The sequence below is a fragment of the Trichosurus vulpecula genome, chromosome 4, assembly GCF_011100635.1.
Source record: "Trichosurus vulpecula isolate mTriVul1 chromosome 4, mTriVul1.pri, whole genome shotgun sequence".
Classification (NCBI taxonomy): Eukaryota; Metazoa; Chordata; class Mammalia; order Diprotodontia; family Phalangeridae; genus Trichosurus; species Trichosurus vulpecula.
This window is the reverse complement of record NC_050576.1, coordinates 170492547-170515252: the sequence shown is the minus strand read 5'-3', so window position 1 is coordinate 170515252 and position 22706 is coordinate 170492547. Positions and strand designations below refer to the sequence as shown.

The 22706-nt window shown below is 37.2% G+C and overlaps 2 protein-coding genes across 2 annotated transcripts in view; both read right to left on the bottom strand.

Moving 5' to 3' along the window:
* Positions 1-15521, bottom strand: part of RNF43 (ring finger protein 43) — a 98562-nt gene extending 83041 nt beyond the window's left edge. The window contains exon 1 of the mRNA XM_036756875.1: positions 13226-15521. Within this exon, the coding sequence (XP_036612770.1) occupies positions 13226-13477 (252 nt within the window). The 5' untranslated portion in view covers positions 13478-15521. The remainder of the gene's footprint in view (positions 1-13225) is intronic.
* A 4795-nt stretch (positions 15522-20316) lies between these two features.
* Positions 20317-22706, bottom strand: part of HSF5 (heat shock transcription factor 5) — a 37093-nt gene continuing 34703 nt past the window's right edge. Inside the window, exon 6 of the mRNA XM_036753583.1 lies at positions 20317-20387. Within this exon, the coding sequence (XP_036609478.1) occupies positions 20317-20387 (71 nt within the window). The remainder of the gene's footprint in view (positions 20388-22706) is intronic.

Genomic DNA, 22706 nt, shown 5'->3' with positions numbered 1-22706 from the left:
AAATCTATGTCAGTGGTCTGAGCCTTAGTCTTCTGGGGTATTTACATCGCAATGCTGGTTTCGGTGTCTTTTAAGTAAAAAGTAATATAGCCCACATAGCAACAACCTCAGTAGATCTTGTTTCTATCATAACCTTTTTGTCAAGTAAGCTGAGGATCTGAATTTCTTGCCTGAATTGAAATCCCAACAACTTTTATATGCTGTCTCTTCCCTGTATCAGCGCCTGTTGGTTTAACTATCACCTTTATGCAGATGACTTCCAGTCTGCTTATCCAGTCCTCATCTCTCTCCTAAGTTCCAATCTATCATCACTATCTACTTCCTACTTCCTGGATTGTCCTATAGACATCTCAAACTTAACATGTCCAAAATGTAAATCATCTTTTGCACTAAATATGTGCTTCTTCCTAACGTCTCTGTTTCTGTTGAGGGTACCACCATATTTCCAGTCACTCAGGTTCACAACCTAGGAATGAGCCTTAACTCTTCAACCACATATAAGTGCTCCTTGTCCCTATTCAATCCGTTGCCAAGTTCTATTAATTCAGTATCAATAATAACCATCATATCTGTCCCCTGATGATCACTCATACCCTAATTACCTTAGTTCAAGCTCTCATCACCTCTCATGCGGACTATTTTAATAGCCTCCTAATTGGTGACCCATCATTTATCCTGCTTTTTACAACCTATCCTTTATATAGCTGCCAAATTAATATTCTTAAAAGTTTTCATCTATCTCTCTTACTCACTCAAGTGAGCTCCCGATTGTTTCTAGGATAAAATATAAACTCCTTTGTTTAGTATTCCATAGAATCATATAATTCTACAATTTAAAGGGACCTCAGGAACCTCAAGTGTGGCCCTTTGACTGAATCCTTTAATAAAAGGATTTGTTCTGTGAAGTTTGGATTCAGTCAAAGGGCTACATTTGAGCTCCTGGAGGGCCACATGTGGCCTTGAGGTCACAGGTTCCCCACCCCTAGACTAACCCATGCTGGAGAAAAAAAAGTCCTTGCTGTAACATACTCAACAAATGTAACATACTTATCCAATCTCTGCTTAAAGACCTCTAATGATAAAAACTACCACCTCCTGAGGTTTTGGACAACTTTAATTGTTAGGAAGGTTTTCTTGCTATCAAGTCTAAATTTTCCCCTTTCTTCTTTCTACTCATTGCTCCTGGTTCTGTCTAGAGAAATCAAGCAGGACAAGTCTAATCTGTTTTCTAGTGAGAGCCCTTCAAATACTGAAGATGGGTATCATGTTGCCCCCCAAGGCTTATCTTCTTCAAACTAATTATCTCCAGTTTTTTCACTTCATTTTTATGTAAAATGAACTTAAGGCCTTTTACTAACCTGGTTTCCTTCTGTCAATTTCTCCAGCTCATCAATATTGTTTTTAAATTGTGGTGCCCAGAGCTGAATATCATACTGCAGATGTGATCTGACTAGGGTAGAGTATAGAGGAACTATAATCTCCTTGTCCCTGGAAACCATGCTTCTCTTAATGCAGTCTGATTCATATTAAATTTGCTGTTCTCTAAACTCCCCAAATCCTTTTTGCTCTGCTCTCTAGTTACACCTTATTGTATATTTGCCTGTTTTTTTTTTCAAAAATAAAAATCATGTCTCTTTAGTAACACTCTTGTGAGACTCTTAAATTTAAATTTTTTTGTTACTGTAATTAAATTCCTTTTTGCTTTTTTGAATGGTTCATCATTTGTTTATAATTTTTATTTTTCAGATACTAAGTTTTAAACAATTACTCATAATTAATAAACTCAATTTTTAAAAAAAATCCCTCAATATTCAGTTGCACAGTCTAGTAAAAACAAGTTCCCACATTTTAAATTCATTACTCTTGTCAGGAGGTAAGTGGTTTGTTTAAATCATTCTTCTTTTGTACTCTGAATTTATCATTGATCAGGGTTCTAAAGTCTTTCAAAGCTGTTTTTCTCAACTTTGTGATTGTAATGTTGCTATTGCTGTGTTAATTGTTATAGTGATGAAATAATGCTCATTTTGCGTTACATCACTTCATAAAGGCCTTCCCATTTTCTCTAAAATTTTTCATTTCATCATTTCTTATGGCACAGTAATTGTCCATTACATTCATATATCATAACTTGTTTAGCTATTCCCCAGTAGGACATCTTAGTTTCCAGTTTTTAACAGCCATCAAAACAGCTACTATAAACATTTTTGTACATACGCTTGTCTTCCTTCTTTGATTTCTTTGGTATATATGGACCTAGTAGTTGTAGAGCTGGGTCAAAAGGCAGTTGGTAAACTTCTGGGCACAGTTCCAAAATGCTTTCTATAACAGCTGGACCAATTCACAGCTCCACCAACAGTGCACTAGTATGCCTGTTTTCCCACAGCGCCTCCAATATTTTCTGTTCTCTACTTTTGTCATCTTTGTATGAGGAAGAGCTTCAAAAGTTGATTTAATTTGCATTCCTCTTATTATTAGTGATTTCGAGTACATTTCTATGGTTGTTGATAACTTAGGTTTCTTCCATCGAAAGCTATCTTGTTCATATCCTCTGATCATTTATCTATTAGAGATTGGCTCTTAGGCTTGTAAATTTGAATTAGTTCCTTGTGTATCTTGGAAATGAATCCTTTATCAGAGGAACTTGTTGCAAAGATTTTCCCCACAGTTACCTGTTTACCTTCTAATTTTTACTACATAAGATTTCTGCAAAACCTTTAAATTTTATAGAATAAAAATTGTCCGTTTTATCTCATATGATTCTCTTTATCATTTGTGTAGTCATGAACTTTTCCCCATCCATAGATGTGAAAGGTGATTTTTTTCCTTGCTCCTCTAATTTTTTTTATGACATGTTGATTTAAACCAAATTACTGCTATACTACCATCTCATTTTCCCAGAAGCTTTTGTTGAATAGTGAGACCAACCCCCAGGAAGTAGGGTCTTCGGGTTTATCAAACAATATCATACTGAGTTTGTTAGCTTTTACATCCTGTATACCTGATCTCTTCCACAGATTGGTTATAGGCTCATTCTCTCCGTCCCTCTGTCTCTGTCTCTTTCTTCTTCTTTCTCTCCCCCTGACCTAACCATTTCAATAATTTCTGCTTTGTAGTACAGTTTGAGATCAGGTACTGATAGACCCTTTTTTCTTCTCATTTTTTTATTATTAGCCTTTTGTTCTTTTTTGACCTTTTGTTCTTCAGTATGAATTCTGGGAGGTAATGGAGAATAGAAGGGCCTGGCATGCTATGATCCATCGGATCACAAAGACAGTGATTACTGAATGACTGAACAACAGCAACAAAATTAATTTTTTCTAGTTCTATAAACATACTCTTTTTGGGGATTTTGGTACAGCACTGAATAAGTACATCAAGTGCACAGCAGAGAACAAAAGTAAACTTAGAAGAAATCACAGAAAAGCAGGGTAGCTTTGAAAATAATGTGTAGTATTTATCATACAGTTTTTCAAAAAAGTAAACTGTGAAATGAAAATTCATGGTTTTATATTGAATTCTGTTTTATGTTGTATATGTATACATGAAAATGTTCTCTTTTTGTCTTTCTGTATTGAAGTTCAAAATGAATTAAAAAATTTTATAAAGAGACAGGGAAAAAGGTATAATAATGGACATTTACATAACACTTTAAAGTCCGCAAAGTGCTATACATTCATGATCTCACTGTAACCTCACAAACACCGTGTGAAATAAGTATTTTCAGGTTTTGTTCCTTTTTTACCAGAGTGGGTGGCTTGACCATAGTTACACAACTAGTATCAGAGGTAAAATCTGAACCTTAAGTTTTCCTGACTCTTTAGAAGTTATCACTATTAAGAATTTAAATAGCAGTAGTAATATTAATACTACTATATATTCATAAAGGGTCAACAATGTATCAGGCAGTAATCCCACCCTTACCCTATCTCCCCGCCGTCCAAAAAAAAAAACCCACCACCACACAGAATACCAGCAGCAGGTTCAGTGGTATATAGATAAGAAGACTCATATGAGAAAAAAGCAAGAATGGAATAATCTACCTTTTAATCTGACTTTTCTAGGTGACCAGGAAACCCAGAAGGTATTAAGAGGAGATTTTGAAGAAATGTAAAGGAAGATATCTTAGAGAGGCAGTGGACCATTGTTCTAGGTGTCATGAAAGAAAAAGTGTCAGAGGAAAAACAAATAAAGGAAAAGAGTAGAGGGAAATGGTCTTGAGGGAGAAGCATTCAGAAAAATGAAGGTGGGCTACAAGAATCAGGGGTGGGGAACCTGCTGCCTTGAGGCCGCATGTGGCCTTCTAGGTCCTTGGGTGCAGCCTTTAGACCAAGTCCAAGTTTTAGAGAACAAATCCTTTTATTAAGAGGATTTGTTCTGTGAAGTTTGGATTCAGCCAAAGGTCTGCACTTGAGTACCTAGAGAGCCACATATGGCCACAAGTTACCCACCCTTTGTCTAATTTTAGGATGAGCCAGGAGCAAGATAATGAAGCCAGAGAGAGTAGTATTTTTAACTAATGCAAAGAAAACTGTAAAGTGGGAAGGTCAAGGAGAAGATAGTTACACTAAAGTTTTAAGCAATGACATATTTAGGCAACATGGATAAGTAAGCAACATAATTTTGCAATGATAACAGACTCCAGTCAATCTGTATTCTCATCAATGTGGTTACTCCTTCCAATAATGCAGACTGAACCCATCCATGCAATACCCATCCTATGATTGGTGTCCAGAATTGGGGAAGGGAAAGGCATCACTGCCTAGAACTTTTTCCACAGTAAAATATGGAGTATTTAAAATGCTAATTGAGAGGAAGCAGGCAACCAAAAAAAAAGGCATTAAAAGCAACATTTACCATACTTACTTTCTTCTAGCAATTTCAAAGAATATTATAATTGAAACTCCTGACTAGATCCTGTTAAACTTGCTTTACTCTACCTTAAAGGTGAAAGAATGACAAAGAAAAACTTAAGCAGTAAACAAGTCGGGATAAAAATTAGATAAAGAAATATCAAATCTTGGCCTTCAGGGCCACCAAATGAAGCTGAGACAGCTATTGTTCATTATTGTAGAAGCAATTTAATGCCTTTTTTATATGGTACAACAACGGCCTCCCTTTATGTGTAATCTAAAAGTTGATTCAAATGAAAATCTGGTTCTTAATTTGGTCCCTACTAAGCTACAGGTATAGGTACAAGTACATACTCAAATTCTAGCAACATTAGATAGCTGAGTTGTTCAAAACCAAAGTAAAAAGGAGTCTGGTTTTCTTAAGTTCTTGGGGGAATAACAGAAAGCTTGATAAAAGCCTAGGATAACAAAACTGAAAAGAAGATTAATGAACTGAATAAACATTTTTAAAAAACTAGAAAGCTAACAAATAACCTAAAACAAGCACAAAAGAGGAAATACTAAAAATAAGAGGAAAAATAGATAAATTAGAAACAAAAAATAGGTAAAATTGAACACATAAAACTAAAAGCTGGTTCTTTAAAGTAGATAAACCCTTAGCTAATCTGATTAAAAAGAGAGCAGAAAACCAAATCAATAAAATAGCAATTAACAAGAAGAAATCACAGCAAAACCAAAAGAAATAAAAATAACATGTAGAATTATGTGCTAGCAAAACTGAGGAAACAAGAGAAATAGAGGAATGCCTTCAAAAACATAATAATAACAAAAAAACATAATAATAACAATAAAACATAATAACCAAACTATCTGAAGACTAAATAGAGTTTTTAAATAACTCAGTCTCAAAAAGAAATATATGCAGGAATAAAAGAACAAAGAAAAAAAAATTCCTGGTCCTAAGGGTCTCACAGGAAAATTCTATTAAACTTTTAAAAAGCAGTTAATAACTTCATAAATTATTTTCAAAAACTGAGAAAGAAAGCATATTACCAGAAACCTTTTATGAGATAACTATAAGCCTAACAACTAAATCAGGGAAAGATAAAACATGGAAAGAAAACCATAAGTCAGTAATAAACATTGACTCAAAATTTTTAAACAAAATTCTATCAAACAGGCTACACTGATTTATCCAAGAAATCATTCATTAATGACCAAGCAGGATTTATACCAACATTGCAAGGATGGTTCAACACTAGGAAAACCAACATTATTCATCAAATTTAAAAAAAAAAAACCATCCCAAACCACATGATTATCAATAGATGCAGAAAAAACCTTTGATAACATATAACACTTTTTTATGCTTAAAAAAGACTCTACAAAGCATAGGCATAGAGGGACCTTTTTAAAATATCATAAAGAGTATCCATCTAAAACCAAAAGCAAACATCATATACAATGGGAATACACCAGAGCATCTCCCAATAAATGCAAGACTGAAGCAAGGATACTCACTCTCCCTCAATGTTTTTTGATACAGCTCCAGAAATGCTAGCAACAGCAATAAGATGAAAAAGAAAAAAATTACAGGAATAAAGATAGGTAAAGAGAAGAAAAATATTTTTTTGCTGATGACATGATGGTTCAGGAAATCCTAGTGAATCAACAAATTACTGGAACAATAGCTTTAGCAAAGTTGCAGGCTATAAAATATCCTCAAAAACCAACAGCATTTCTATATAATAATAACAAAACACAAGAAACAATAATAGAAATGGAAATCCCATTCTAAATAACCACAAAATGTATAAAATATCTGGGTATCAACCTCCCAAAACACACAGAAGATCTGTATAGATTAAATTACAAAGTGCTCCTTAAAGAAATAAATAACTTAAATAGCTGGAGGAATATTCATTGTCCTGGCTAGGCCATATAAATATAATAAAAACGACAATACTACCAAAATTAATTTATACTTTTAACGGTACACTATTCGAATTACCAAGGGGATACTTTACAAACTTGATAAAATTATAACAAAATTCATTTGGAAAAACAAAAGATTCACAATATCAAGGGAAACGACAACAGATGAAGGGGGAAATAGCATTTCTATACCTAAAACTCTATCATAAAGCAGTAGTCATCTAAACTATCTGGTACTGATTATATTAACAGGTTAATGGAATGGACTAAGTAAGGAAGATTCAAGAAGCAAAGAACTCAATAACCCAGTGTTTGATAAAGTGGAGAACATAAAATTACCCGGGGGAAAAAAATCTCCTTATTTGATGAAAACTTCTGGGAAAACTGGAAAGCAGTCTGGCAAAAATTAGGCATAGACCAACACCTTACATCATATTCCACAATACATTCTAAATGGATACATGGCCTTAATATTAAAGATCATACTATAAAAAAAATTCAAAGAGAAATAAGTCATATACCTCTCACAGGTATGACTAGGAGATGTGTTCTTAACCCAACATGAGATAGAAGGAGGCAGTTACAAAAGATAAAATAGATGACTTTAATTATATGAAATAGAAAAGCTTCTGCATGGATAATATTAATGTATCCAGGATGAGGGAAGTGGCTGAATGGGAAACAAATCTTTGCTCAAATTTCTCTGATAAGGGTTATATTAGTATCCAAGATATGGAAACAACAAATATATTAGACTAATAGCCATTTCACAATAGATAAATAAATGGTCAAAGGATATGAACATATATTTCTCAAAAGAAATGCAAAGTATTCATAACCATATGAAAAAATGCTCTATACCACTAATAATAAGAAAAATGCAAATCAGAACAACTCTGACGTTGCAGCTCATAGCCTGCAAATTGGCAAAAATGGCAAAAAATGGCAACGGTCAATGTTGGAAGGTTTGTAGAAAGACAGACACACTAACACATTGTTGGTGGAGCTGTGAAATGGCACGACGATGCTAGAAAGCAATCTGGAACTATGCAAATCAAGTGACTAAAATGTTCATACCCCCTGAACCAAAGACTTCATTAGCGAGCTTATAATATCCCAAGGAAGCCATCACAAAATAGATGCCTAACCCCTGGGAAACGGCTAAACAAATTGCGGTACAGGAATGTAATGAAATAGAAGTGTGCTGCACAAAATGATATGTGATGAAGATTCAAAAATATAGAAAGATTTAAATGATCTGATGCAAAGTGAAGTAAGCAGAGTCAAGAAAACAATATACACCAGTTAACTATAACAATGTCAGTGAAAAGACTACACAGTAAAAAATTAAAAGTAAATGACACAAAATTGTAAAAATCAAGTAGGACTCAAATAAAAAGATATTAGAAGGCACCCCCCGACCCATCCCTCTTTGGAGGTAAGAGGACCGCAGGTGTTACATTGTACATGTTTTCTGACTTTTTCCAATGTATCAATAATCTGTGCTGACTTTTCTTCCCCTCCACAACAAATACTATTTGTCATATGGGATTGCTCTCTGGAAGGGAAAGGGAAAGGGATTCTCGGGATAACTATGGTGATGCAAGAAACAGGAAATATCAATTTAAAAACTTGTGTTTTTAAAAGCCAAGGTAATAAACCAATGCTCCCTTAACCTTTTACCCTCAAAGGTAAACTTTTCATACTTTTCAAAACTAGCAGCCAGAAATCCACAATGTGGGAAGACCTGGTAAAAACCTGATCATATACATTTTTTCAAAACTGTATCTTAGTTAGGCTCCTTAATCTTATAACAAAGCAACTCATCAATTTCCACTTCTTTCCCACTGTGGCAGGTACAGCCTACATATGAGCTAAAAAACAGCGAAGGTCGGGGCAGCTATGTGGCGCAGTGAGCAGAGCACCAGCCCTGGAGTCAGGAGGACCTGAGTTCAAATTTGACCTCAGACACTTGACACACTTACTAGGTGTGTGACCTTGGGCAAATCACTTAACCCCAATTGCCCTGCCACCCAAAAAAAATAGTGAACGTTTATGGAGTTCAACTAATCTTAAAGCACAGAGATTTGTAAATCCACAATGTAGGGAGAAAACAATAAGCATTTCAATCAAGCAAACATTTCTTAAACACCTTCTGCCAGGTATGATGCCAGCTCTGGAAATATAAAAACAAAAGCAAAAGTCCCTGTCCTCCGGGAGTTTACATTCTAAGGGAAAGACAACATGTAGCAATATAAGATTATACAAAACACATATAAAGCAGATACATGCTAACCTTGAAGGGTGAGGCACTAACAGCAGGGAGGAACCAGGAGGAGAAAAGGCACCTGAGCTTAGTTATAAAGGAAACTAAGATGAGGAGGAGAACATTCTAGGCATGAGAGAGAAGCTGGTGGAAAGGAATGGAGACAAGACATGCTACATCATGTGTCTGAGGAAGAGCAATAGACCAGCAGGGCTACACCACATAGTACAGGAAGTAAGAGCACTGCTGAAGAAGGTTAACAGGTAACACATTGGGAGCCCCTGGATCTTCAGCAGAGAGGTGACAGGACCATACCTACGCTTTAGGAAAATCACTTTGGCAGCTTTTTAGAGGATAGGTTGGAGTAGGGGGAAAGATTAGAGACAGAGACCAATAAGAAAGTTTTTGCAATAGTCCAGGGCAGGAAGGATGAGAGCCTGAACAAAGGCAGTAGCTGTATGAGTAGTGAGAAGGGGAAGGAGAGATGTTATGAAGACAGAAAAAGATTGGGCAACTGACAGGTCAATGAGGGGTGAAAAAGTAAGAAGTCAAGGATGATATTGGTGCTACAAACCCAGGTGACTGGAAGGATGGTAGTGCCATCTATAGCACCAGGGAAGCTCAGAAAAGGGCTAAGCTATACAGGGCAGAAGACTTTGGACATGCTGGATTTGGGGTGTCCTGTTTGAAATGTCCAAGGGGCAGTTAGTGATGTATGACTGTAACTCAGAACAGATAATTAGGGCTGGATATAGAGATCTGGGGGTCATCTACATAGAAATGATAACTGAATCCATAGGAGCTACTGAAGTTACCAAGAGAGAAAATAGAAGAGAATGCTGCAGAGGGACTTGGAGTACACCCACAGTGAGTGTGACACGGACAAGGATACAAAAAAAGAGGCCAGAAAGGGTTAGTCCAACAGATAGGAGGAGAATCAAGAGAGGGTAATGTCACAAAAATTCAGACAGGAGAGCATTTCTCAAGGAGAAAGTGGTCAGTAGTGTCAAATGCTACAGAAAGGTTGGGGGGGGGTGAGAAAAGGCCACTAAATTTAGCAATTAAGAGAGATCGTAAGTTGCTTTGAAGAGAGTAGTTTTTGGTTGGGTGATAAGGTCAGAAGGCAGGCCACAGAGGGTTTAGGAGAGGAAAAGAGACGATGAATGAGTGGAGCCAGATATGCTGAGGAGCTTGACTGAGAAAGGTCAGAGAGATAAAGAATGACAACAGAAAAAAGTGGGATCTCTTTTGGGGAGATATTTTAAGGACAGGGGAGCCCTGGGTGTGTTTGTAAGCAGCAAGGAAGGAACTGATGGGGAGAAATTGAAAATTAGAGAGAAGGGGGGATGACAGTTGGGATGATATTCTGGATCAGACAAGAGAAGACTAATGGAACATGTAAAAGAGTTGGTCCTGGTGAAGTGCAAGGCAGACTATTCCTCTGAGATAATAGCAAAGGAGGAGATAGTGAGGGATGATGACAAGGATTTTAAGATGAGGAGAAAAGCAGTATCTTAGCAAACGGCCTTGATTTTCTTGCTAAACTATGAGATGAGGTCCTCAGCTGAGAGGGTGAAGAGAGTTCATGTTAAAGTATACAGAGTGCTTTATAGATATCATTGCATTTGAGCCTCACCAAAAAACCCTGTAAAGTAAGTACTACAAGTATTAATATCCCCACTTTACAAGAAACTGAAACTCAGAGGGGTCAAATGACTTGACCACGTTCACACAGCTAGTATCAGAGGTAAAACTTGAACTCAGGTCTTCCTGACTCCATGGATCCAAGATAGCTAATTTCTCTAAAACCAAAGACTAACCTTAGATTTTATGACACTGTGACAAATTGACAAAGTCAATTTTAAAAATTAGCAAGATCTAGACCAAAGGAAAAAAAGATGAAACTAAGCAGACACCTGATAAATGTTGCCTTAATAATTAATGGCATTGAGAGGCAACCTGGCACAGGATAGGAGGCTGACCTTGGTTTTAAAAGTCAAGACAACCTGGGTCCAAGTCCTGCCTATGACACATACTGGCTGTGTGACCCTAGGCAAGTCACAAAGTCTAAGTACCCCCAGTAACTAGCTAAAACTCTAAGCTGCAGAACAGAAGTATCTGCCTTGGGAGGAATTCTCTAACCAGTTCCCCACATACAGACAATAATAATAGTGATAATGATGAATGGCACAGAGAATGCTGTTGGTGTTCCTTATTTACCCCTTCTATTATATAAACAGAAGTATAAGCATTATAATAAAAGACAACAAACTTAAATAAGAAAAAAGGAAACTACTCAGTGCAACATATAATTAACCCATGGAACATGCTGCCACAGGACATTACTAAAACAAAAAGCTTAGTAAGGCTCCCAAAGGGTTCAGACACAAAAAGATATGCCTCTATAGTGAAAATGTCTAGAACAAAAATCAAAATGGAGCTCAAACCTCAGGCTTCAGGAGTGTCAAATAAGCACTAGCCAGGGGCAGGGAGAAAATTTTACTTTCCTAATTATGGCCACAAAGCTGGCCAGTTACTTTACAATTTCAAGGTCACATTCCTAGTTTCATCTATTTGATCACTAAGAATAAAACTAAAGGTTAAATTAAAAGGTAATCTCTTCTTAGACAGAAATTTACATATATAAGTTATACATTTTTCATACAGAAAAGTACAGAGGCTTTTCCCACCCCCATTCCCTTCCCCTTTTGGTTCGCTATAGTTTCATGGTACACAGTGCTACTTCTCTCTTAGAAAATCTATACTAGTTTCATGCCCACCAGTTTGGTCTGCTTTTTTTTTAAATTTTCCTTACCTTTCTCGGTGTACTCATCAAGACTTAAAGTTCATTCAAATCAATGGTTCACTCATAATATGCCTTTTAAAAAACAAACCAAGATTGTATACTGAAGGAGATAATGACGGACACTTAAAGTAAATGCTGCTTTTTTGCTGCTGTTGTTTTTAACATATTTGTACTCAGAAGCTACAGCAACTAGTATCTTTTTACAAAATGAATAAATCAATAGCAAAATACTTTTGTGTCTGAAGGGACATATTATAAAAGGAACAGTCCTCTAGGCTCAGTCTTCACTGTGGGATTTGAGCAACTGATCTGTGAAATAGCCCCAGTTCAGTGCATAAATGCAACACATAAAGAATAGGCTAGGAATGAATGATAGTCAAACCTCACAGACTTGCCTAAAGAACTATATGTCTGAACTAACTTTATTTAATATGGCCAAATATGAGAGGGCCATTGATTTTCATATGGTCCTAGATTTAAAAGTCACCAAGTTCAACCCTCTCATTTTAAAGATGAGGTGAGAGGTCCAGAGAGTTTCAGTAACTTTCCCATAGTCATATAACTAAGTAGCCTAGCCAGGTTTTTGAATCTAGGTCCTCTAACACCAAAGTCAATGCTCTAAAAAAAAATCCTTGTGTAGATAAGATAGGTCCAGGTTGGTAAGGAGGCAATGAAATAACAATCTCCAATGCCACACATACTATAAGGTCAAACAAATAGTGAAAAATATGCCACCTATACAGAACAATCAAGCAAAAACAGGATCATAAGATACAAGGCTAGAAGGGAAATTAGAGATCATTTACACCTCTCATTTTACAGATAAGGAAACTGAGACCCAGAGAAAGTGACTTGCCCAAGGTCACATAATAGAAAGAAAAGATTAAACCTAGGTCCCATGATTGTAAAGCCAGTGCTCTTTTCACCATTCCACACTTCATTAAAACCTGACTGAATTCTAAAAGCAACAACAACAAAAAAAGAAAATTATCATAGATGTATCCCGGAATTTCAAGGTGGTGTCCAAAAGATTAAATCTTTCTTTTTAGAGATCACCTTAAATATGGCATAAAGTGATAACCTCAGATAGTTCAAATGAAGCCCCAATTTTAATTTACCTATTAAGACACAGAACCCTTATAACCACTCACAAAGAAGTTTCTTAAAGTTGAAATTCAATGGAATGCCATACTTTAAAGTAAAAACAGTTTAAAAGTGAGATCTTGAACTCTGGCTCCTTGATGTAAGACAAACATACACCTAAGAAATACAAATGTGAACTTTCTTAAGAGAAGAAACTGTAATTTCAGGTCAGTGGAGAAATGTATATTTCAAACAGATGGTAAGATACAATAAAGTTCTCCTTACCTGCATTAGTTTTCCTTCTGCTGGAGTAATCTCAGCAACACCAGCAAACACTCCTTCCAATGTGAGGTTCAATTTTCCTGTGGTGTCCATTTTCAAAGGAATCACTTTGATAACAGCTTTCTGTTCTGCAGATCGTTCGGACTCCACTGCTGCTGCGAGTACCAGCCCTGTATGTCCAAGGCCTGCCTGCAGGGTAGCCATCAGCAGCCAGGGCCAGAGGGCAGCCAGCTGCAGCTGGTGGCCACCACTCATGCTACCAGCTGCAGCAAAACACTTTGTCCACACATACTGATCAGGAACGTATCTCCCAATCCTGCCAGCTAATATCTAAAGAAGGTTCCTGGCTCCAGGCAAATAGGGGAAACAACAGTTTATACTGCAATTTCAAAAAATACAAAGTCCTTCAAGCCCTTCCTTTCTTTAAATTCCCAAGAACAGGTGGCATTCCTGATGAGGCAGAGGAGTGGGGTGCCATCAATCACTTTTTCTGAAGGTGTCACAATTTCTCCCATCTTCATTCTACCTAATGAAGAGAGCACTTCTCTTTGGATTTTCCAACTTTACTTAACAACTGAACTTCAAACCAGTGGAATACAAGAACCTTGAAGGCAGAGACTGGGGTTTTTTGGGTCTCTGTATCACTCAGGCCTAGTACAGTAACTTGTACATGGTAGGGACCTAAGAAATGCTTGTTTTTGAATTTTGTTAGATCAACAGTACTTGGTTTTTAGATTTCCATGTGCATTAAGGGGCTGAGCCACCTACAACCAAATTTCACAAACCAAGAAAGACAAAAATCAGCACCAAAACTCATGTATCAAGTGACAGTGAAAGAATCCAGCTTAGGGATGACCCTGTCCAAGGCATAAAGTTTCCACAAAAAAATTCAGGAAAAAGGAGGAGGGTAAGGTGTTGGAATGGAGAACAGCAAAATATATCTTCAAGCCCTACCTGAGGGATGTCAAAAGATACTACAATGGATACTTAAAAGAATGTTCTCTATATTAAATAATATTCAGGATATCTATATTTCTAGTTCCATTGAACTTGTATACTTCTTAGGAAACTCTGACATCTTGTTAATTTATTTTTGTTCTGCGCTAAAAGGTGTCATTATAATTCAATGTCATTTTAAATGGAGTCACATTTTGTAGGATAATACTGATTCATCATAACTTTGATATTTGGACATGCATTTGAAATGGATGGTTTTATTTTATCCTCCAATTCAAATCTACATTGTCGTCCCTGTTATTCTCACTGTCTTGGGAAAGGAACTCAGCTTCATTTTCCAACTGAAACTCCTAGCACATTATCATGTAATGCGATACTTTTGGAAACTTTTAAAATGCTGATCTTATGATCTATAATTCCCTAAATTCATAAGAGAAACAAAAGGCTATTCCCAACACGTTTTCAAATTCCTTGGGGAGGAGGGAGGGAGGAATGGGGAGGTTAGTCACAGGTTCTCAGCAGAACACCCAGGAAAAGCAAAAATGGGCCTGAATGACATTAATTTATATATGTTAGTCCTATAAACTTTTGAAAATTCAAACCTTTGCTTCACACAAATATAAATAAAAATAAAAAAGATATACCCCCAAATAAATAAAAATTTACTTTCTAGACACATTCACTGTTCTTGGAGGTCAAGTTAAAAATCTCAAAATTTCCAATAAATGCTGGAAAGCCAAATAAATCAGCAGTCAAACATGAAACTGTTAAAGTAAAGCCTTTTGATGAGGCAGAGAAAAAGAGAAATTTTAAAAGAAATCTGCAAACCTGTTGCGCTGTCGGGCCCACAGGAATCCACAGGGGTGAAACAAATGCAATTATGTTTTTATAGATCCTGCTCACAAAAAAAATATTTCAACAGCTTAACCAAGTACAGCTCATTCTTCCACCTTTTTACTCTACAACCAAACTGCAGAGAGCCCAGCACTAGGCAGGTAAAATACGAGTGAAATTCCACAGCCTGAAAAAATAATCCCAACCAGATCAAAGGAAAAAACTTACTCCAGGCTGAAAGCTAATGTCCCCAGGAACCTTAAAGCACTTAGACAATCCAAAATCATTTCTGAAAATTCTTTTCCAAACAAAAGTCCTTTTCCCCGAAGAGCAAAAAATCTTGAGAGGAAGAAGGCAGAGCAGTAAACACACCAGCAAAAATTCACCCAGAGCAGGCTGATATCACTATCAAAAGAAAAAAAAAATCCCAGAGGGAGCAGTAACTCTGAATCATGGAGTGGATTTGGAAAGTTCGGTAGGAATCGAGTGCTTCCCTTCCAGAAAAGCAATTCTGGATCAAATCCCTAGAGGAAGCCTGTGGTTTGTACTAGCTCTCTGACTCCCTCCCCTGGGACTGCAATCACTCTCTCTACCTGCTGACACAAAGTGAGGGAGGGTGGAGCAGTCAGAAGCAACCACCCCTCCTTTTCCCAGCTGGCATGCACATAGTCAGTCAGTCTCAAAATCTCTCTCTCTCTCCCTCTCTCTCTTTCTGCTCCTCTACTCCCTCTATTGAGCCACTGACTAATTGCACTCAATACAAATAAATACCTTCATTTAAGCAAAATGTAAATCAGGATCACTCATAGAAACATCAAAGCAAAATGTGTACCTAATAGAGCAAAGATGGTGGTATGAGGAAATACAAAGAAAATAAAATGCAAAGCCGGAGAAAATGAAGGAACGAGGTTTTATAAATCTGAATTCGAAAGGATTTCTCCTTTTTTCTTCTTGTGGTGCCTACAAATGACCTAAAGCCAGATTTAAAGTGATTCCCTGCTGCAGCATTTACTGATTTATTGCACCCTTATGTCCACAACCCTGAGAAGGGCTCTGTCCACTTCATGCACAGATTTTCTTCAGTTCTGGCTAATTTAGACTCGGTAACTCTTTTCTAAACTATTCCTGCAAGGAACTTTCAGGTCAGGTTGATGTCAGAGGTCTGGAATTCAACAGTTACTCTCTTCTGACATCCCTGGGAGGTGAATAATACTATAGGTCAGACCTATGACCTCAATGTAAGGTTTCAAGAGTCTGTGAGTTGTGTTGTGATGAATCCAAGAAAAGGTCTAAGACAGGCTCAACAAGAAGAGTGCGGGCAATAAGAAATATAACGCTCAGCTAACTATCACTGCTCTCTGAACATTCTTTCACTTGTAAACTATGGCCTATCTTACAAGCTTGTCATTAGCAGTAATGGAAAACATATTGTACCTACTTAGTAATCAGTGTTGTTAGGATTCTGGGTGTAAGGTTTGCCAAGAAGTCATACTGAATTATTTGGGTGTGGTTAACCATTTTCATTCCAAGTATTATCAATTTTCAAGGGCAGCTAGGTGGCAAGGTAGATAGAGTGCTGGACTTGGAATTAGGAAGCCCTGAGTTCAAATTTTACTTAAGACATTCACTAGCCATGTGACCCTGGGTAAGTCATACCCTCTGTTTGTCTTAACCCATTAGAGGAGGAAACGGCAAACCACTCCAGTATCTTTGCTAAGAAAACCCCACAAGGGTTTCTGACAAAGAGTTAGGCAAGACTAAATAACTGAACAACAACAAATATGAGTATTATAATAGTAAAATAGTAATAATAGTAAAATATTATACTATTAATATTATATTATACTATGTACTATTATAATATACTATTAATATAATGATAATAATAGTACCTCGCAGGGTGGTTGTGAGGATAAAATGAGCTATCTGTAAAGTGCTTTGCAAACCCAGAAGTGCTACATAAATGCTAGCTATGTTTTTTAGTATCTTCATATCCCTAGCACCCAGTACAGTAACTCACAGCAGGTCTTAGTAGATGCTGGTTGCTTGACTAATTAAATAGCATGAGTGTTCATCTTAGACATTTGCCTCTTTATAGCCCTCCTGAGAATGGTTTCAGGGTTTTAGACCAGTACCACCAAGAACAGAACTTTCAGAAACAATTTTTTTACTTAGCATGCTATTTTTTGTCCAGACTTTGAGGGTATAGCATACAATATATTTTTCTATCATCCTTTTCTAAAGGACAGAGTCAATCATTTTACCAGGGGAGAACTTTCATGTCTCTTAAGAGTTGTCTATTTTTATTTCATCTATGTTCTGTGATAGTGCAATTGCAAGAAAAACAAAATATGAATTATCACAGCTCTGATGTACATGCTCCAAAAATGAGGTATCTTCAGAGAGACTAAATAAACGACTACCAACAGATCTGTCCCCATCTATCCTGAAACACGCAAAGAAATGAAAAGAGATCAAAACCTACAACTTAACACACACACTTGTCCAAATTCCTAATCTCCCAACAGAAATTCTAAAACTCGCAACGTTTGACAAGAAGGCCACCAAATCCTATAAAGCATTAGAGAAAATAAAGGGTGCCCTCTCACAGAAACGCATAAGCCTAAATCACAGGGGTGTGTATAAAAATCATCACATCTACATGCTGTACTGAACTCAGCATAAAAATAGAGGATAACAATCAGAATTATCAAGTGAGATGGCTGGCTCTATAAATTCAGCTAAAATTTTAGAATACTCTTCAGGAGCTGGTGACACTATACTGCAGTACTTTCATATGGAGGTCAAATTAAGCAAGTGACTTGATCTCTCTGACCTTCAATTTCCTCATCTGTAAAAGTACTCACCTCTGTTCAAATACAAATGGGGGGAAAGGATCTTTATATGTCAATTTTTAAAAAGAAATTCGCTTTTAAAAGTACATTCCCCACTAAATTTCCTATTATGATTATGTACAACATGATAGTTTTATACGGAAAAAAATCAAAGTATACATCACCATGATAAGAAAACAAAAATACAATGTGTCTAGTTGGAACACTCACTTTATTGTTGACTGAAATACATCAGTGCTTAAGGTGCTGAAATACTGAGGTGCAAGTCAGGAGCCTTGTTAGCATGTGCCGTGCACTACTAGCTAATTCATGCAGAAAGTATTTTATCTTTTGCCATTTTTCCCCAGGTCAATAAGGATAGCTTTAGCTGATAAGTACCATGCACGTGAGTATGGCAGGAGATCCAGCTCCTTGGTCTTCGTTGTATTCATATATAAAAAATTCGGAAAGCTGATAATGGCATTTCCTTAATTAAGCCTTTTAAAACCACCAAATCTAAATCTATGCCAAGGCTCCTGCTTGGCTCATGTTTCCAAAAAGATATCACCTCTTTCAATGTACAGATCTGAGAAAGCAAGATTAAGGGAAGGAGCATCCTGTACAGTAATATCACCTTTGCAACATACCAAAGGAAAAGCAGAGTTCCTTTATTTGCCAGTGGGGTCTCTTTACTTAGTCTGCCAAAGGCAAACTGGATGGGGCCTCAACAACTCATTTTTCCTTTGAGCCTTGCCAACAAGGGCAAATGCCTGTCACATGGACACCTCCTAGCCCGATTAGATGGGTACTTCACCCTTAAGGACCTACTTTCACAGCTGGACTAGCTGAAGTCACTGTAGAGTGGATCCTTTTCCAGAAAGCTTGGTTTCTATAACACTTTCAAGGTTTGTAACCAACCCTTGTAAACAGTGGGATCTCAGAAATTAATTCAGGACACCCACATAGCTGGCAGAATACACCTGCCATGTCATTATGTACCTTTTCTAAAAATGAGTTTCATGTTTTCAGGTACTCACTAGGCAAACTGAGGCATAATCCAAGAAGGTATGTCTAAGCCTATCTTAAAGGTCTGACATCTGAAAGCTTCTAACAGAGATGGTGTTTGGAGGGTTTTATTTTATTTTAGAGGAGGGGAGTTAACCACAGAGAATGAGCAGCCAAGAATACGTCCTCTAGGGAGATAAACCTCAAAATTACCCCACAGTCCAACTGCTCAACTTCAGAACCCTAAAAAGGGCTAAACCAAAGACCTTATAGTCTATCCCATCACCCAGAACTCTCTCAGAAGATGATACCGAGATGTAAACTAGAAAAAAACATAGGAGGCGTAGCTTCTGCTAAATAACTGCCAACCAGTTCTCTCCAGAGACTCAAAGTTTGGGTACTGTATTTTCTACAGATAAAGATTAACATATACTACATATATGTATATATATGTACATATTCATATATATACATATATATACACACACAACATATATCTGAATAAGCAAAGTATTGTGTTACATATCAATGCTGCTTTGCTCATATACTGTACAATCTCCCATCAGAATAGAAATATTACACATGCATCCTTTATCCTTCTATCTTTCAATATTAATACAAACACATAGCCATTAAACCCTTAAATCTACTAGCATTTATAAATACAATATATTAAACAAGTTAAATACTTTTCTTTAGAAGACATCTAAATAAGCAGTATATTACAGGAACCATTTTTCTTACCATTTATGATAATATATCATTAAAATCAAAGGAAAATATGAAAATGGAAGAATGCTTCCATTAATGTAAAGGAATCAGCGGCTGTTAAGTGTGATGGATGGTCCTAGGTCCGGACGCCTTGCTGTTGAAACAGAATTCTGGGTTAGGAAGTGAGAGCATTTCCTGGTTAATCACTTAGAAAATTAGCTCTTTCCCAGAGCTGCTTCCCTGGAATCCCTGACCCATTTCAGACCTGTGATCTCGTGACCTTATATGCCTTTGCTTCTCACACAATCCTCTTTTAAAAGGCCACACTGTGACTTAAAACAGATAGACTGATCTCCTCAGTGGAGTTGTGCTGACTACAGTTCACAGCAAACTGGAGTAGCAAGATGATAAATCAGCACCAAAAAAAAATGTTCTCCAGTACCATGGTTGTAGGCAGTTTTTAGAGGCTCCCTGATTGTAACAGACAGCCAGGGCTTTCCATTTGTAAGGGATCTGGGTAGCTAAATAATCTGACCACTAGATGTTTTATAGCTTGTCAAGGTAAAGAATTTCAACTGAACAGATGTAGTAAATACCAAAGTGACCAATTCCCAATAAAATTCACAATGAACAAAAAAAAAATTTCTTAACACAACTGAAAAATATCCCAACTGTGTGTCATGTGCAAGGCCAGCCTGACTCCAGGAAACCAGCAGACAGCTAGTGCACAATGTCACATTTGTCATCCATTCCTCACTCTTTTAATTCTTCCTCCTTTGGAAAGTGCTCCTGCTTGCAAGCCACATCCACCAGCAGATGGAGATCTAAAAAGAGAGAAGAATGATAACTCACTTTCTGCCACTCAGATAGCACAAAGCCCAACTCTCAGTTCTGTACAGAATCATATTCTTAAGGCAAGACGAATGAGACATTCTGCATCTGTACTTCTTAGGGAGTATAGGGGGACGGGGATGTACAGAATCAAAATGAAATGTCTTACCTGTAATACTGGCTCTCCAAGAATTATATTGCTCCATCAGATTCTCAATAATGGGGAGACCCTACAGCCCTGGAGGACATAAACACTACTAAGCAATCTGTTGGCCAAAAGGGACCATCAGAGTTTAAAATACCTCTCCTTTAGATGACAAGCCTCTTTCATCTCAGCTACCTTCTTATGAGAGAGAAGTGGTAACAGAAAGCAACATATGGTTCAGTGTGGAATAGGCCCCCACAAATGAAATATTATTTCCTTGATGCTAGGAAAGGAGAAGGGTGGGGTGTGGAAAAAAGTTACAAATAAGTAACTACTACTTCTCCAAAGACAACTGCCTCCAGAAGACCCGCACTTATGGACACTTAAGAGCTACAGGGAGGGTTTATTTACATTGTCTTTAAAAGAGAAAGTGGATCTTTTACAGAGGCAACTGAGAAAGGATGATGCATGAACACCAGAGCAAAGTAAAGCAGAATGACTGTAAAGCCAGGCAGTAAGGGGCACTGAGCAGAGAGCTCTTGGCCTAGGAACTGGTTTCATAACACAAAGCCAAATCATGGCCATTTCATAGGAGTGACACATGTGGAAAAATCTACCTATTGAGAAGCATGAGCAGAAATTGAGCAGAGACTGGGCACTATGACCAACAACACGCCCTTGCCCCACCATTTAGTCCTACCAGTTTACTACATGGATCTAGTTGTAAAAATGTTCTGCGCTTCACAGCTTGCCCTAACAAACTGAAGTCTACTGAGAAAGACTACATGAGATCTTTATAACTTACGAGCAACTGAAACAAAGAGATTTTTTGACACTGCATCTGTCAAGTAGTCTCATTAGAATGATAATGCGTCCTCAGGAAATATGCTGGCAAGCAAACTGATTAAAAGCAGAATTTTGCTACCACTTTGGCAGGTCTCTAAGGTGTCATATTTAGCATACGATGGCTATGCTCTGATGCTCATTCACCTTGTCAGGTTCAGTCTACTTACCCACAACAGCATCTTGCAGAAGGGGAACGAGTCATCGATTTACCACTTACGTGTGACTTCAATACATCCTGAATAATAACAACAATGATAATGGTAACAGCAATATCTCATATTCACATAACATCCTTCTTCAAGTAGCTCACAGTGCATAACAGACATGTCTAAACAATCGTCACCATATTCCTGGGAAGGAGGAGATTGGGAGGAAGGACCCAAGGACTATCTAGCTAAGAAGCAAAGTCAATGTTGCTCTTCTTGAAACATCTGTTAAGAGTCGATAGTCATTCTCTAACCACCTCAGTTCCTCATCAAAGAGAGAAGGATTAACAAGACTGCGATGGAATGCACTAAAGAAATTTAAAGGAAAAGGTCACTGGGCCACTTCATGCCCTAAAAGAAGTTCTGGAGTAAATATCATCCTGCTTTGAAGGCAGAGTCAGAGACAAAGGTAAAGCCCATGCACACAAATGCAGAGTTAATGAAAAGAAGTGGATCAGAAACTTACAGCAATAAGCACTGCTAACTCTAATGAGTGGGGTTTGAAGTGGCCTTTTAGTACTTGGTACATAGCTTCCATTAAAAAGAAAACAGTTAAAAAGTAATGCAGAAACAATAGTTTTATTACAGTAAGGTCCCTTTGTTAATGAAACTGCCAGTCAGGAAGTTTGGAGCCCAAAGAGACCTATAAATATGTAATAAGATAGTATAGCTGGTGCTACATCAAGTGAATATTCTCAAGTACACTCAGAAGGAAAATTTACATGTTCACCACAGAAGAAAAGAATTTAGCTGACACAGTCGTTAAGTTGGTTACAAAGATGATAGGTCTTGTTAGAAAGATGAAAGGTCTTGTATTGGAGTACTAACAACGTCATTCTATGATCTGGGGATATTCTGACCATCAGCTTAATGAAATTTCAACCGCAATCCAAGAACCACAAAATGGGGATTCCTTTCTTTAAAGAGTAATTTAGGCTTTGCCTTTGACATTCAGTTTTCTTTGTCTATGAAATTAAAAATTCCAATGGAACATGAAGCTGCATAGTTTCCATTCGGGCCATAAATGGCGTATTTGAGTACAGTCCAAGATGTTGAAGTTATGTTGAAGCAAAATGTGGTGCCTAATTTGCTCATATTTTTGGTTTCCTGGATTC